Source organism: Parambassis ranga, chromosome 19 (genome assembly GCF_900634625.1).
Source record: "Parambassis ranga chromosome 19, fParRan2.1, whole genome shotgun sequence".
Lineage (NCBI taxonomy): Eukaryota > Metazoa > Chordata > Actinopteri > Ambassidae > Parambassis > Parambassis ranga.
Window position 1 is genome coordinate 236,306 of NC_041039.1, and position 13,986 is coordinate 250,291.

Below are 13,986 nucleotides of genomic sequence, written 5' to 3' on the forward strand. Positions count from 1 at the left end.
GTGGAGACAACTTCCCTCCTGTTTCTTTCTGAGTATGTGTACATGTGTTGTTAACCTACCACCCGTGGCTCCCCCTCATGCCCCCTCAGTGAACACACAGACATGACTGCACATCGTGCAGTTGATCAATCATGTTCAGCTTAAACATTAGCAGAGGGGAAAAAACTGTTCCAATCATTCACTTCAAAGAGCCCTTTCTAAGAGCCAACACATTACTACTATGGTCCGTATGCAAACTTACGCCATTGTTTTGAGTTACATATCTGACAGGTTGAGGTGCAACAAGAATGCCATTGCCACAATAAGAGGCTGGCCTGGGCCATGACGCACCAATAGATTACTGAAAACTGGAACAAGGTGTTATGGACTGATGAATCAAATTTGGAAATCTTAATTTCATCACGCCAGATTTTTGTACACCATCAAGTAGGCTAAAGGAGGGTTGACATAAACTGTCAAACATGGAGAAGAAAGTGTGATGGTCTGGGCTTGTTTTGCTGGATCCAGGGCCATAGACTTGTACAAAGTAAGAGGCACCCCTGGGTCAGAGCAGCTGCCATATCATTTTGCAGCACCATGCAGTACTCGCTGGTATGTGTCTAGTTTGTCAAGGGTTCATCCTACAGCATGATAATTACCTAAAGCATAAGTCAAGGCTATAACCAGAACTATCTTTGGAATAAAGAGGGAAAACGGTTAACCAGTGGCTAACACAGTCTCAAGACTTAAACCCAATGGCGCTGGCTTGGGATAAACTGGACAGAAGAGGGAAAGCAAAGCAACCAACAAGTACCACACATTTATAGAAGCTCTGGAACAGTGTCAGTAGAACTTTTTAAGAATCTTTGCGTTCATTTCAGAGTGCAAAATTCAGAGTCTAACCTACTACCTGTCTTCTGGATCCGATCCCTTCACAGCTCCTCAAGGATGCTATTCCTCTGATCGGAGACTCTATATTAGGACAGATCAACTTGTCTCTGGGAACAGGATATGTACCACAGGCTTTTAAAACTGCTGTGATCATTCCGATACTTAAAAACCTTCACTGGACCCGGACGTCCTAGGAAACTACAGACCGATCTCCAAACCTCACCTTTATCTCCAAACTACTCGAAAGAGCTGTTGTAAGTCAGCTAAACGACCACCTGTGTAGTAACAGTCCTGTTTGATGCTTTCCCAGTCTGGTTTCAGAGCCCATCACAGCACAGAAACAGCACTGCTTAAAGTCACCAATGACCTCCTCATGGCATCGGACCGGGGTCTCGTCTCTGTACTCGTTCCTACTGGATCTCAGTGCTGCCTTCGACACCGTAGACCATCGCATCCTGCTACACAGATTGGAACACGAGATCAGGATTACAGGAACAGCACTGCGCTGGTTAAATCATATTTATCTGACAGATTTCATTTTGTCACACTAACGATGTGTCTTCCACAGGTACAGGGTTAACCACGGTGTTCCACAGGGTTCTGTGCTCGGACCGATCCTGTTCACCCTCTACATGCTCCCTCTAGGAAACATCATCCAGAAGCACGGCATAAACTTTCAATTGTTATGCTGATGATACCCAGCTGTATTTATCCATGAAGCCTGAAGAAACGGAGCCGCTAGTCAGACTACAGGCGTGTCTAAAGGACAATAAAGGACTGGATGTCCTCCAACTTTTTACTATTAAACTCGACAAGACTGAGGTCATTGTTTTTGGACCGAACATCTCAGAACTAGTTTATCAGATAATACTTTCTCTCTGGATGGAATTACTCTGGCCTCCAGTACGACTGTGAGGAACCTTGGAGTATCTTTGATCAAGACATGTCGTTTGTCTCTCATATTAAGCAGGTCTCCAGGACCGCTTTCTTTCACCTGCGTAATATTACTAAGATCAGGAGCATCCTCTCTCAGAGTGATGCTGAAAAGCTCATCCATGCTTTTGTCACTTCAAGACTGGACATCCTGCAACTCTTTATTGTCAGGATGTCCACATTACTCCATCAACAGTCTGCAGCTGATCCAGAACGCAGCAGCTAGAGTTCTGACAGGAAGCAGCCAAAGGATCATATCTCTCCTGTCCTAGCGTTCTCTTCACTGGCTCCCAGTGGACTCAAGAATACACTTCAAGATCCTTCTTCTAACCTACAGGCTCTTCATGGACTTGCTCCATTGTATCTGCAGGACCTGATTGTACCATATGTTCCTAATAGGACACTCAGATCTCTGAGTGCAGGTTTACTTGTAGTTCCTAGGATTCATAGAAGTAGAATGGGAGGACGAGCTTCAGCTATCAGGCACCGCTATTATGGAACCAGTTACCAATCTGGGTCCGAGAGGCAGACACTGCCTCCACCTTTAAGACTAGACTTAAAACTTTTCTGTTTAGTAAGGCGTACAGTTAGCCTTAGACCTAGTGTGTAGCACAGCTATGCTGTTCTAAGCCTACGCTGTCAGGGGCACAAACATGATCCACTGAGCAGTTTCCCTCTCACCCTCTACCTCTCCTTTTCTCTCCTTAGTCTGGCTCACACTGGTCTCAAGACCTGGATGATGACCTGCAGTCCGGCCCGTGAAGTCTCTCTTGCTCTACGTTGTCGGGGGGCACAAACACGATCCTCTGAACACCCTCTGACCTCTCCTCCACTCTCCTTAGTCTGGATCATACTGGGTAATATCGTCTCATAATCTTGTGTTAACTGTCTTCCTTGTAGTTCTGTGCCTCGCTCTCGCTCTCTCTCTTTGCAGGTCTCAAGACCTGCATACTGACCTGCAGTCTCTCCTGTGCTCATCGACTCGCTAGCCCCTGCTGCTCATCTTTACTATCAAATTACTATTCCTACTTATGGACCGACGATATATATAGATATCTATTGCAATATCACTGTTTCATCTTGCTGTCATATTTGCTCTGTACTGTACCATGTTTGTATCATGTTTGCTCCTCTCTCTCTCTCTCTCTTTCTCCTTCATCCTCTCTCTCCCTCTCTCTCTCTCCCTCATCCTCTCTGACTAGCAGCAGGACTGGTTCCCCCTTAAGTTGACGGGTCCTGCTCAAGGTTTCTTCCTCTTAAAGGGAGTTTTTCCTTGCCACAGTGCTCTTAGGGGGTTCCTGTGAAGCGCTTTGAGACAATGTCTGTTGTAATATGCGCTATATAAATAAAACTGAATTGAAACTGAATTGAATATGACAAAAACTGCATAATTTTCAATACAAACTTGAAATATAGTGGTGTTCAAAAGCGTTTGTGTGTATATTTCAAATGGTAGTGTATATTTTATACATGAAGGTGAGAGAGAAACAGTAATTGGATTTCTTTGTACATATGGTAAAATTGCTACTAAAAAGTATTTAAATCTCTGAATCTTATTCACATCTTAAGAGGATGCCTATGGACAGTAAATTAGACTATGGGATAACTCCATTATTGAAATGTTCTGACTGCACTATGCATGTTCTGAATACTCAACATTTTACATTTGCAAGTGTGCAGATGGAACAAAAATGTTTACAATGGCTCTGCATTTCTTGAAGGGGTAGGTGCATGCCATAACTTGTGGGGGACCTGCTATGCTTACTCTAGTGTTTCCAAGTAAATTCGCGACATACATACCATATGATTATTACAGTGTTTCTGCTTATAAAGTCTGACTATAGATCTGAGGGAAATTGCTGCCACAACTATTTCACATTGGCTCTGATAGCTGATTCCATGTTGGATCCTGTTTCAGAATCTGACTCTTCGTGCTTTAATGGGAAATATAGGATCCATTATTTTTAGATCTTGACCCAAATCAGGACATTAGGACATCTTTTACACTGTTTTCTTCCTAGGTATGTGCCACTACTACTTCCCTGCTTTATTCCAACCTGTTTTCATTTCTTGATTAGCAGAAAAATGGGGTAGTTGTTGCATTTTTTAGGTTTATTGCTGGTACAATACTGCTCCTGGTCTACTGACATGTAGATGGAAGTCTGGGACAAAATGATGAAATTCAAGATGCATCTTAGCAGTTGTAGTTGTTTATTAATGTGAATACCCAAATACCCATGGGTATTTAATACTGGAAAAGCATGTTTCTCTTATGTACATTTGACACAGTCAAAACAAGGGTAAATGTTACACTGTAAAACAACTGTACAACACACTGCAACAATAGCAGCTGCAGACTGAAGCAAGGTGAATGATAAAAGTTAAACTGAGTCTCTAACAGCTCTATTGAAATAATATATATTAGTCATCACTGCTCTGCTCTGCACTGCTGACTTTTCCCAGAGTTGATGCAAAAATAATCAAAACCTGAATTCTGCATCATATCATACCTCCCACATTTTGCTACTCAATTCTATATATTCTATTCTTTTTGGCACACAATAGTTGCCAGTACAAATCCATTAACTGGAGAATGTCCACATGATCATGACACAAAGGTACCTCAGACAAGTATTTTGCTACTTCAATGGTGTGTGTGTAGGTAATAAGATAATAAGATGTTTTTTGTGGCTCTTGAAATACAAAAAAATCAGACACTCTAATTTTTTGGAAAGAAAATATAAGACATCAACTTCCTTTAACTGTTAATTTCTTACTGTTAGCCAGTGTGTGTTCTGAGACACTTACCTTAAACTTGCCATGAAAAATGACATCTTGTAGAAAATGCGGAGACTGTTGCTCAGAGCCAGAGGCTGTGGAGTGGTTGACTCTCACTTTGGTTTCATCTGTCATTGTCCAAGTAAATGTTGTGAGGAGCTGTTTCCAAAGAATAATCCAGTTTAGTCCTTAATTCCCCCCTCTATGCCTGTGTCTTAAGTTTCAAATGTTAAAACAGCCAGGCCCTGCTACCACCTCTTATATTTCAGTGACTTCCCCTACTTTCCTGTGCTTGTTTCTCTTTAAGCTGTCTGTTTCAGAGTGTGGAGTTGCTAAAGTGAGCCTGCAGCCTTGTTACTTGAGAAGTTGCCAGAGAGCCAAGATCTAAACTTAGACAATGATAAAAATCTGATGAACACAGGATGCCCTCCCTCACTTTCTCTGTGTTTGCCCAACTGATCACAAGAAGATCAAATACCTTAATACAGAGAAAACATACTTTCTTTCCTGTCTCTCTGCCATTGTCTGTTGGTGATCCTACACATGATGCATAGCACAAGAAAAAGGAAACAATTACAGCCAATATTATTTGTGACTAAAATGTTGTGTGTCTACACTATGTGTTTAACATTATTAAAAAATTATGTTGTAGATTGGTGCCAGCGAAACAGTATCAGTGACATTACTACTACTAACTTCTTCCTTACACCGACAATTTAGAACACATTACACGCTCCCTACTTTACTTCTAGTGCCGAAGCCAACTACATGTATACACTGGAGCCTCATGGCCCCTGTTAAAACTATATCCCAGCAACTCATGCAATGTAGCTCCTCTTTAGTCTGTGTCCCTTGGAAGTTGGGTTAATGTAATGATTAAGTATTTTTTATTATCTCTAGATTGGTTTTGCTGTTCTTTCTTTTAAGTAGCTCTGAGGTATTAAAACTTCTATTGTCATGATTTGTTATCACATTACTATAGTTCTATAACTTCATATTTTCAATTCAATTCAATTTGTATAGTGTCTCAACCAAAATTGTCTCTAGACGCTTTACAGAAACCCAGAGCCTGACCCCTGAACAAGCACTTATGCAACAAACATCGTGCATTACAGAGGACAAACATGGCAGGTTGTTGTTATGTATAAGGCATGTGGGAAAACAGTGGGAAAAAGTGATGTTTAGTAGACCTACATAAAAGACAGGACACACAGTTATTGACATGAAATGGTAGATCACAGATACGTATCGGCCGGATGAGAAGAGAGACAAGGCAAGGAGAAGAGAGGAGAGGGGAGAAGAGCAGAGGTGGAGAGAGAGAGAATCGGGATGGTAGTCTACTTTATACAGTATATACTGTGTATTTGTGGTTACAGACTGATCCGCAGCTGATCCGAGCCTTTAGCTATCAGGCACCTCTACTATGGAACCAGTTACCAATCTGGGTTCCAGAGGCAGACACTGCCTCCACCTTTAAGACCAGACTTAAAACTGGCACTTCTTGACATCCAGCCACAGGTAGAATAGAATACTCTTAGTCTTTAAACTTTATCATAGCTATGTTGCTATAGGCCTACGGTGCTGGGGGACACAAACATGAGGCTGACCCATGATGCATTATTTTATGCCACTAACTGTGTCCAGTCTTCCTCAGAGTTTTGTCTCTCTTCATCTCTCTCTTTCTCTCTCTCTCTCTCTGTATCTTTCTGCAGGTCTCTCCAGATCAACATGCTGAACTGCATTCAGCCCTCTGGAAAACCCAGTGTCTACTGTTGTTTCCTTGTTCTTTTATATGTAGTGCTAGTATAATTTACTTGAACAACATATCAGCTAAAAAACAAATAAATACCAAAACTACTTGTTGGTTAGGTTGATGACCACCATTCAAACATCCCTACACACTGGCTATATTAAAGGCCTGAAAATATCAGGCTGTTGTTTAGATTCTTCTGCTGGAAATGCGGTATGTAGATATCGGAACTTACAGTTTTTTCTGATTGCTTAAACACTAACAATGATTCTTATAGCACAATTTCTAAAACTATTAATAGTTTTAACAAAATCACTCACTGAGTTTGCAAAACTAAAAGCAAAAAAACTGCTTTACACTCAATTTGCATGTGATCAACCATGGAATGACCCTGAACGGGTTCAGCCTGAGCCGCTACACTGTAGCAAGCATCATGAGGACATATTGATGAGAATGGGTTAGTACAGTTCCTTCACTCTAAGTTTTGTAGGTGTACCATACTCTAATGAGAAAAACATCAATACTGTACATGTAAAACTGAAACTGTTACTCCATAGAATTGCTAGACATCCAGCATCTGGAAGGAGGCATGCAAGGATATGGACCAGGCTGGATACGGCACTCTAGGAGATATTTTCCCCGGTGCCTTGGACTAGAAGACATTGCATGTGATGTTGATGAAATTCTGTGGCCGGACCCAGAGAGACAATGAGACTGATTTTCTCTCTCTCTCTCTTGTATGTTTTCTTGTGTGTGTTTTGATGTGTGTGAATAAACATTCATACTTGAAATTTGAATCCCTGTGTGTTTATAGAACTATGTATGACAAAAGTTTGACCTCACATGGAAAGACCTTATGCACAGAGAAAGCAAAAGCTAGATGTGTTTTCAGTTAATACCATCAGTGTGTAGTTGGCACATTGTGTGCTTAGTAATATGATGGTTTGTGTTAACTGTGTGGTACAAAAATACCATTTTTACAAAGGTTTGAAGAGTTAAGCAAGATGTATTAGCTTTTGCAAAAGATCTACAATGTTTTGCTGATTTGGTGTAAGGTTTTTTTTTTGTGTGTTAGTGTGAGTTTTGCACAAATAGCCAATAGTTACAGAAATGTGCTTAAGCAATCAAAAAAACTGTAATAATGACAAAGCCTTCTTGGTCAATACTTTTACTAATGATTGTCCAATGACTCCTTTAGCTATATTTGTTATACATTTTTTAAAGTTCCTAATATGACAAACAAGAAGTTTTTGTCCTCTATTGTGAAGGTTTACAGTTTACAATCTTTTGATGGTGTTACAGTTGACCTGTGTCATCCAGTTGAGTCCAGATATAATTTGACTGAAGTGCAGATAGATGTGGCCATTGTTTTTAGAAAGGCTAAGCTAAAGTATGTGAACACAAACACCACTTCCTTCTGTTTCCTGTGAGAACTGACCTTTGACCCCCTGCATCTTGCTCCCAGTATGAAGTCAGACACATGGTGTCTCACGGGAGCCTGACAGCCTGTGCTCTTCAGGGCCTCTGCTTTCCTTTGCCTGTATAATTCTCTGTATATTTTTTAACTCTTAAAGTCTAAAAACACTTGAGTGCGGATGTTCTGGCTGTGTTACATAAGCTTTTAGGATCAAAGTGTCAGGAATAAGAGGTTGGACAGAAAGTTTTTGGCACTTGCGTCCTGCAAAGTAAACAATTATGGTAGAAAGGACACTTTTCTGGACCAGCTTCACAAAAGAATATTCACACAGGATTAAACTTAAGTTTCATGTTTTGGTCACTTTTGACATAGCTGAGGAAAGATGTCACACATTTCCTGGGCCTCACTTTTATAGTTAACGCTAACACTGATTAGAAGTAAATGTACTTCTGTGGTCCAGAATTTTATTAACTATAGCCAGTGTGGACAGTTTATCATCTTAATCCTGGAGAATGTCTCTGTCAGCCTTTCTTATACATTTACTGTCTAACTGTAAGGTTAAAGCAATGCAACCGAGTTTAAATAGAAAATAGTTCTTGGGCTTCCCCATGTTTGAGAAGTGCAACGCAACTGTCATAAATAATTGTTGTGGCAGGCCCTCCCCCATGAATGGCCTAATAAATGTGTATTGACACAGTGATTGAAGAGGAACCAGCATCTTGAAAACAACAATGTCCACAAATTAACAGCTCCATAACTTGAAATACTTGGCTTACAAACATAACTGAGAAGTAGACAGCTTCTTAACACAGCCCAACATCAAATAAGCTTGAAACGAGCAGCTGTCTCACTCATTCAGCACATGTCTTTAGTTTACAGACTTAGATGCATACTGTTACTGCCTGGCTCTTAGGTCTGTTTAAAGATTTGTTCATACATGGTACCACCAAGACAGGTGAGGATGGACTTCATATATATATTGGATATATAAAACCAAGATGGGTCCACATACACATGCAGTAGCTCGGGGCTCTTGGCTGTTTGTTGTTTTGTGCGTGTTTTTGTTGTCAGTTGTCAGTGTCCCTGATCTGCAGGGGTTTATATGCAAAACCAATCATTAAAACAGTTACAGTATGGACTGAGGCTTCTTCAGCATTACAAGAGTGTTATGAGTACAGCACCTGGGGAGTTTTTAAAGAGGGCTCGGACCTGGAGGCTTATACATGAGCTGCTCTGGACTCTGCTCTACCCACAAAGTCCATCAGGGTTTTTCCAAACCAGAAACCGTAGTTGGACAGTATTATGTGGCCTGTGATCAAAGCCCAGGATGTTGCGCCTACAGGTCAGGTGACAGGCTGGAATACAGGAGGGCATGGAAAGAACTAAAGAAGGGCATCCAGCTTGCGGAGCAGGAACAGAAAGCGCTACACAGACAACAAAATTGACAAGAGCAGCAACCACCTGAGGTGATCAACACCAATAAAGCCAGGACCAAAAAGGTGTCAGGCTGGATTCTGAGGCTATGTGCTGACGCTGGCAGAATAACAAGCAGCTAATTGTGTGTACTGTTTTGTAAAAAAGTGTGTTTTAGAACTGCAATTTGAGTGTAAAGCAGGAATTGTGCTTGTAGTTTAGCAGAATTGGTTCAGGGGGTTGGTAAATCAGTTACATGTTGATGTCATTGAGTCTCAAGTACCAGAATTTGTGTGTAAACAATTGAAAAAAACTGTACTACTGTACTACTTCATTTGCAAAACTCTCTGAAATACAGCAAAATATCACATTGCGTAATCAATATACTGTAGGTCTGCTATACAGTAAAATTACATGTACTGTAAAAAGGTTATGTGTGCAGTACACAATGCTACAGTCAGTGAACGAAACGTACCAACACATATTCACGAGCCACAGACTTTCACTCTGTCTGAATTTCTTTCAAATGGCACACAGTTGTTTCATCACAACTTGATGTTTTTTTAAGGAATATGGCCTATTGTTGACAGAAGAGACCTGTTGGACATTGAAAATTTGGTGATCATTGACAATATGGGCTTGAATTTCTCGAGAGTCCTGTTGCATTTGGCATTGAACTTCCTTGTTGCCTTTTTATAGTGCCTACAGTTTTTCTGATTGCTTAAGCACATTTTACTATTGGCTATTTGTGCAAAACTCTACACACAATAAAAACCTTACACCAAATCAGCAAAACATTGTAGCCCCTTGCAAAAGCTAATACAGCTTGCTTAACCTCTTCAAACCGTTGTAAAAATTGTATTTTGTACCAAACAGTTTACACAAACCATCATATTACTAAGCACACAATGTGCCAAACTACACACTGATGGTATTACAGTTTCTTCTGAATGCTCAAACACTAACAATGATTCTTATAGCACAATTTCTAAAACTATTAATAGTTATAGCAAAATCATTCATTGAGTTTACAAAACTAAAAGCAAAAACACTGCTTTACACTCAATTTGCACTTTTGTAACACAATTGCGAATGTATAAATATAATCCACTACAGCAGCACTCTTTTTGCTGACCTGTAAACACTACTCCAAATGATCAACCACACTCCTAGTAAAACTACACACATTTATGGCTAGTATTTACACTATTTTGCCAACTGTCCTGGCTACACTGTCACATGTGAAAAACTGTTTTACATCATTAGTTCACTCCTGGAGTGCCATATCCAGGCCTGACATGATGCCTGGTCCATTTCCCTCGCATGCCTCCTTCCAGATGCTGGATGTCTAGCAAATCTGTTTGAGTAAACAGTTTTAGTTTTACATGTACATTATTGTTGTTTTTCTCATTAGGAGTATGGTACTACTACAAAACTTAGTGTGAAGGAACTGTACTAACCCATTCTAATTTCGATATGTCCTTACAATGCTTGCTACAGTGTAGTGGGCTCAGGCTGAACCCGTTGGCCAGCTTCCCTCAGGGTCATTCCATGGTTGATCACATGATCCACTATTGTAGCTCTGATGACATCAGTAATTCTATTTCTTCTTAACCATTCCTCCTTCCCTTCACCTCCTCGTCCTCTTCCTCTAAATTCACCTCCTAGTCTTCGTCCTCCTCCTCTTCCTCTTGCTTTCTCTCATGTCCTCATCCTCCACTAATTCTCACTCTTCTCAGTGTTTTTCTCTCTCCATTGTTCTCCACACTGAGCTTACCTGTGGCTTATAGTGCTCATGCTGATTGCAAAGTGAACTAATGATCTAAAACAGTTTTCACATGTGACAGTGTGGCCAGACAGTCGGCAAAATAGTGTAAATACTAGCCATAGTTTTACTAGGAGGTGTTTGATCGTTTGGAAAATTGTGTGTAAAGCAGTGAGTTTGTGTTTACAGTTCAGCAAAAAGAGTGCTGTGGAGTGGATTATATTTATACATTTGCAAACTGGTATGTTACAAAAGTGCAAATTGAGTGTAAAGCAGTGTTTTTGCTTGTAGTTTTGCAAACTCAGTGAGTGATTTGCTATTACTATTATAGTTTTAGAAATTGTGTTATAAGAATCATTGTTAGTGTTTACAGTTTTTTCTGATTGCTTACAGATTTTTTCTGATTGCTTAAGCACATTTCTGTAACTATTGGCTATTTGTGCAAAACTCTACACACAATAAAAAAAACCTTACACCAAAATCAGCAAAACATTGTAGATCTTTTGCAAAAAGCTAATACATCTTGCTTAAAACTCTTCAAACCTTTGTAAAAATGGTATTTTTGTACCACACAGTTAACACAAACCACCATATTACTAAGCACACAATGTGCCAACTACACACTGATGGTATTAACTGAAAACACATCTGGCTTTGCTTTCTCTGTGCACAAGGTCTGTCCATGTGAGGTCAAACTTTTGTCATAAATAGTTCTATAGAAACACAGGGATTCAAATTTCAAGTATGAATGTTTATTCACACACATCAAAACAACACTAGAAAACATACAATTTCACTGAAAGAGAGAGAGAGAGAGAGAAAATCAGTCTCATTGTCTCTCTGGGGTCCGGCCACAGAATTTTATCAACATCACATGCAATGTCTTCTAGTCCAAGGCCCCGGGGAACATGTCTCCTGGAGTGCCGTATCCAGGCCTGACATGATGCCTGGTCCATATCCTCGCATGCCTCCTTCCAGATGCTGGATGTCTAGCAATTCTATGGAGTAACAGTTTCAGTTTACATGTACAGTATTGATGTTTTTCTCATTAGAGAAAAACTTAGAGTGAAGGAACTGTACTAACCCATTCTCATCAATATGTCCTCATGATGCTTGCTATATTGTAGCGGCTCAGGCTGAACCTGTTGTCCAGCTTCCCTCAGGGTCATTCCATGGTTGATCACATGATCCACTATTGTAGCTCCGATGACATCAGTAATTCTATTTCTTCTTACCCTTCCTCCTTCCTCTTCACCTCCTCGTCCTCTTCCTCTTCCTCCTGCTTCCTCATGTCCTCATCCTCCTCTAATTCTCACTCTTCTCAGTCTCCTTCTCCCTCCATTGTTCTCCACAACTGAAGCTTACCTGTGTCTTATTACAGAGCTCATGCTGATTGCAAGTGAACTAATGATGTAAAACAGTTCTCACATGTGACAGTGTAGCCAGACAGTTGGCAAAATAGTGTAAATACCAGCCATAAATGTGTGTAGTTTTACTAGGAGTGTGTTGATCATTTGGAAGTTGTGTGTAAAGCAGTGAGTTGTGTTTACAGTTCAGCAAAAACAGTGCTGTGAAGTTTATTATATTTATACATTTGCAAATTGTGTGTTACAAAAAGTGCAAATTGAGTGTAAAGCAGTTTTTTTGCTTTTAGTTTTGCAAACTCAGTGAGTGATTTTGCTAAAACTATTAATAGGTTTTAGAAATTGTGCTATAAGAATCATTGTTAGTGTTTAAGCAATCAGAAAACTGTAAGCACATTTCTGTAACTATTGGCTATTTGTGCAAACTCTACACACAATAAAAAAAACCTTACACCAAATCAGCAAAACCATTGTAGATCTCTTGCAAAAGCTAATACATCTTGCTTAACTCTTCAAACCTTTGTAAAAATGGTATTTTTGTACCACACAGTTAACACAAACCATCATATTACTAAGCACACAATGTGCCAACTACACACTGATGGTATCAACTGAAAACACATCTGGCTTTTGCTTTCTCTGTGCACAAGGTATGGTCCATGTGAGGTCAAACTTTTGTCATAAATAGTTCTATAAACACACAGTGATTCAAATTTCAAGTATGAATGTTTATTCACACACATCAAACAAACACAAGAAACATACAATTTCACTGAAAGAGAGAGAGAGAAAATCAGTCTCATTGTCTCTCTGGGTCCACAGAATTTCATCGTCTCATGCAATGTCTTCTAGTCCAAGTCACCGGGAACATGTCTGCTGGAGTGCGGTATCCAGGCCTGACATGATGCCTGGTCCATATCCTCGCATGCCTCCTTCCAGATGCTGGATGTCTAGTAATTCTGTGGAGTAGCAGTTTCAGTTTTACATGTACAGTATTGTTGTTTTTCTCATTAGAGTATGGTACTACTACAAAACTTAATGTGAGGGAACTGTACTAACCCATTCTCATCAATATGTCCTTATGATGCTTGCTACAGTGTAGCGGCTCAGGCTAAACCCGTTGTCCAGCTTCCCTCAGGGTCATTCCATGGTTGATCACATGATCCACTATTGTAGCTCCGATGACATCAGTAATTCTATTTCTTCTTACCCTTCCTCCTTCCTCTTCACCTCCTCGGTCCTCTTCCTCTAAATTCACGTCCTAGTCTTTGTCCTCCTCCTCTTCCTCATGTTCCTCCTCTAATTCTCACTCTTCTCAGTTTCCTTCTCCCTCCATTGTTCTCCACACTGAAGCTTACCTGTGGCTTATTCACAGTGCTCATGCTGATTGCAAAGTGAACTAATGATGTAAAACAGTTCTCACATGTGACAGTGTAGCCAGACAGTTGGCAAAATAGTGTAAATACCAGCCATAAATGTGTGTAGTTTTACTAGGAGTGTGTTGATCATTTGGAAATTGTGTGTAAAGCAGTGAGTTGTGTTTACAGTTCAGCAACAAGAGTGCTGTGAAGTTTATTAATTTATACAATTGCAAATTGTGTGTTACAAAAGTGCAAATTAGAGTGTAAAGCAGTTTTTTTTGCTTTTAGTTTTGCAAACTCAGTGAGTGATTTTGTTAAAACTATTATAGTTTTAG

At 40.1% G+C, this 13,986-nt stretch overlaps 1 protein-coding gene across 5 annotated transcripts in view; it reads right to left on the minus strand.

Moving 5' to 3' along the window:
• Nucleotides 1–4,902, minus strand: part of ano1b (anoctamin 1, calcium activated chloride channel b) — an 87,257-nt gene extending 82,355 nt beyond the window's left edge. For all 5 annotated transcript variants that reach the window (XM_028430657.1, XM_028430658.1, XM_028430656.1 and 2 more), the window contains exon 1: nt 4,612–4,902. In XM_028430657.1, the coding sequence (XP_028286458.1) occupies nt 4,612–4,716 (105 nt within the window). In that variant the 5' untranslated portion in view covers nt 4,717–4,902. The remainder of the gene's footprint in view (nt 1–4,611) is intronic.
• Between the last annotated feature and the right edge of the window lie 9,084 nt (nt 4,903–13,986).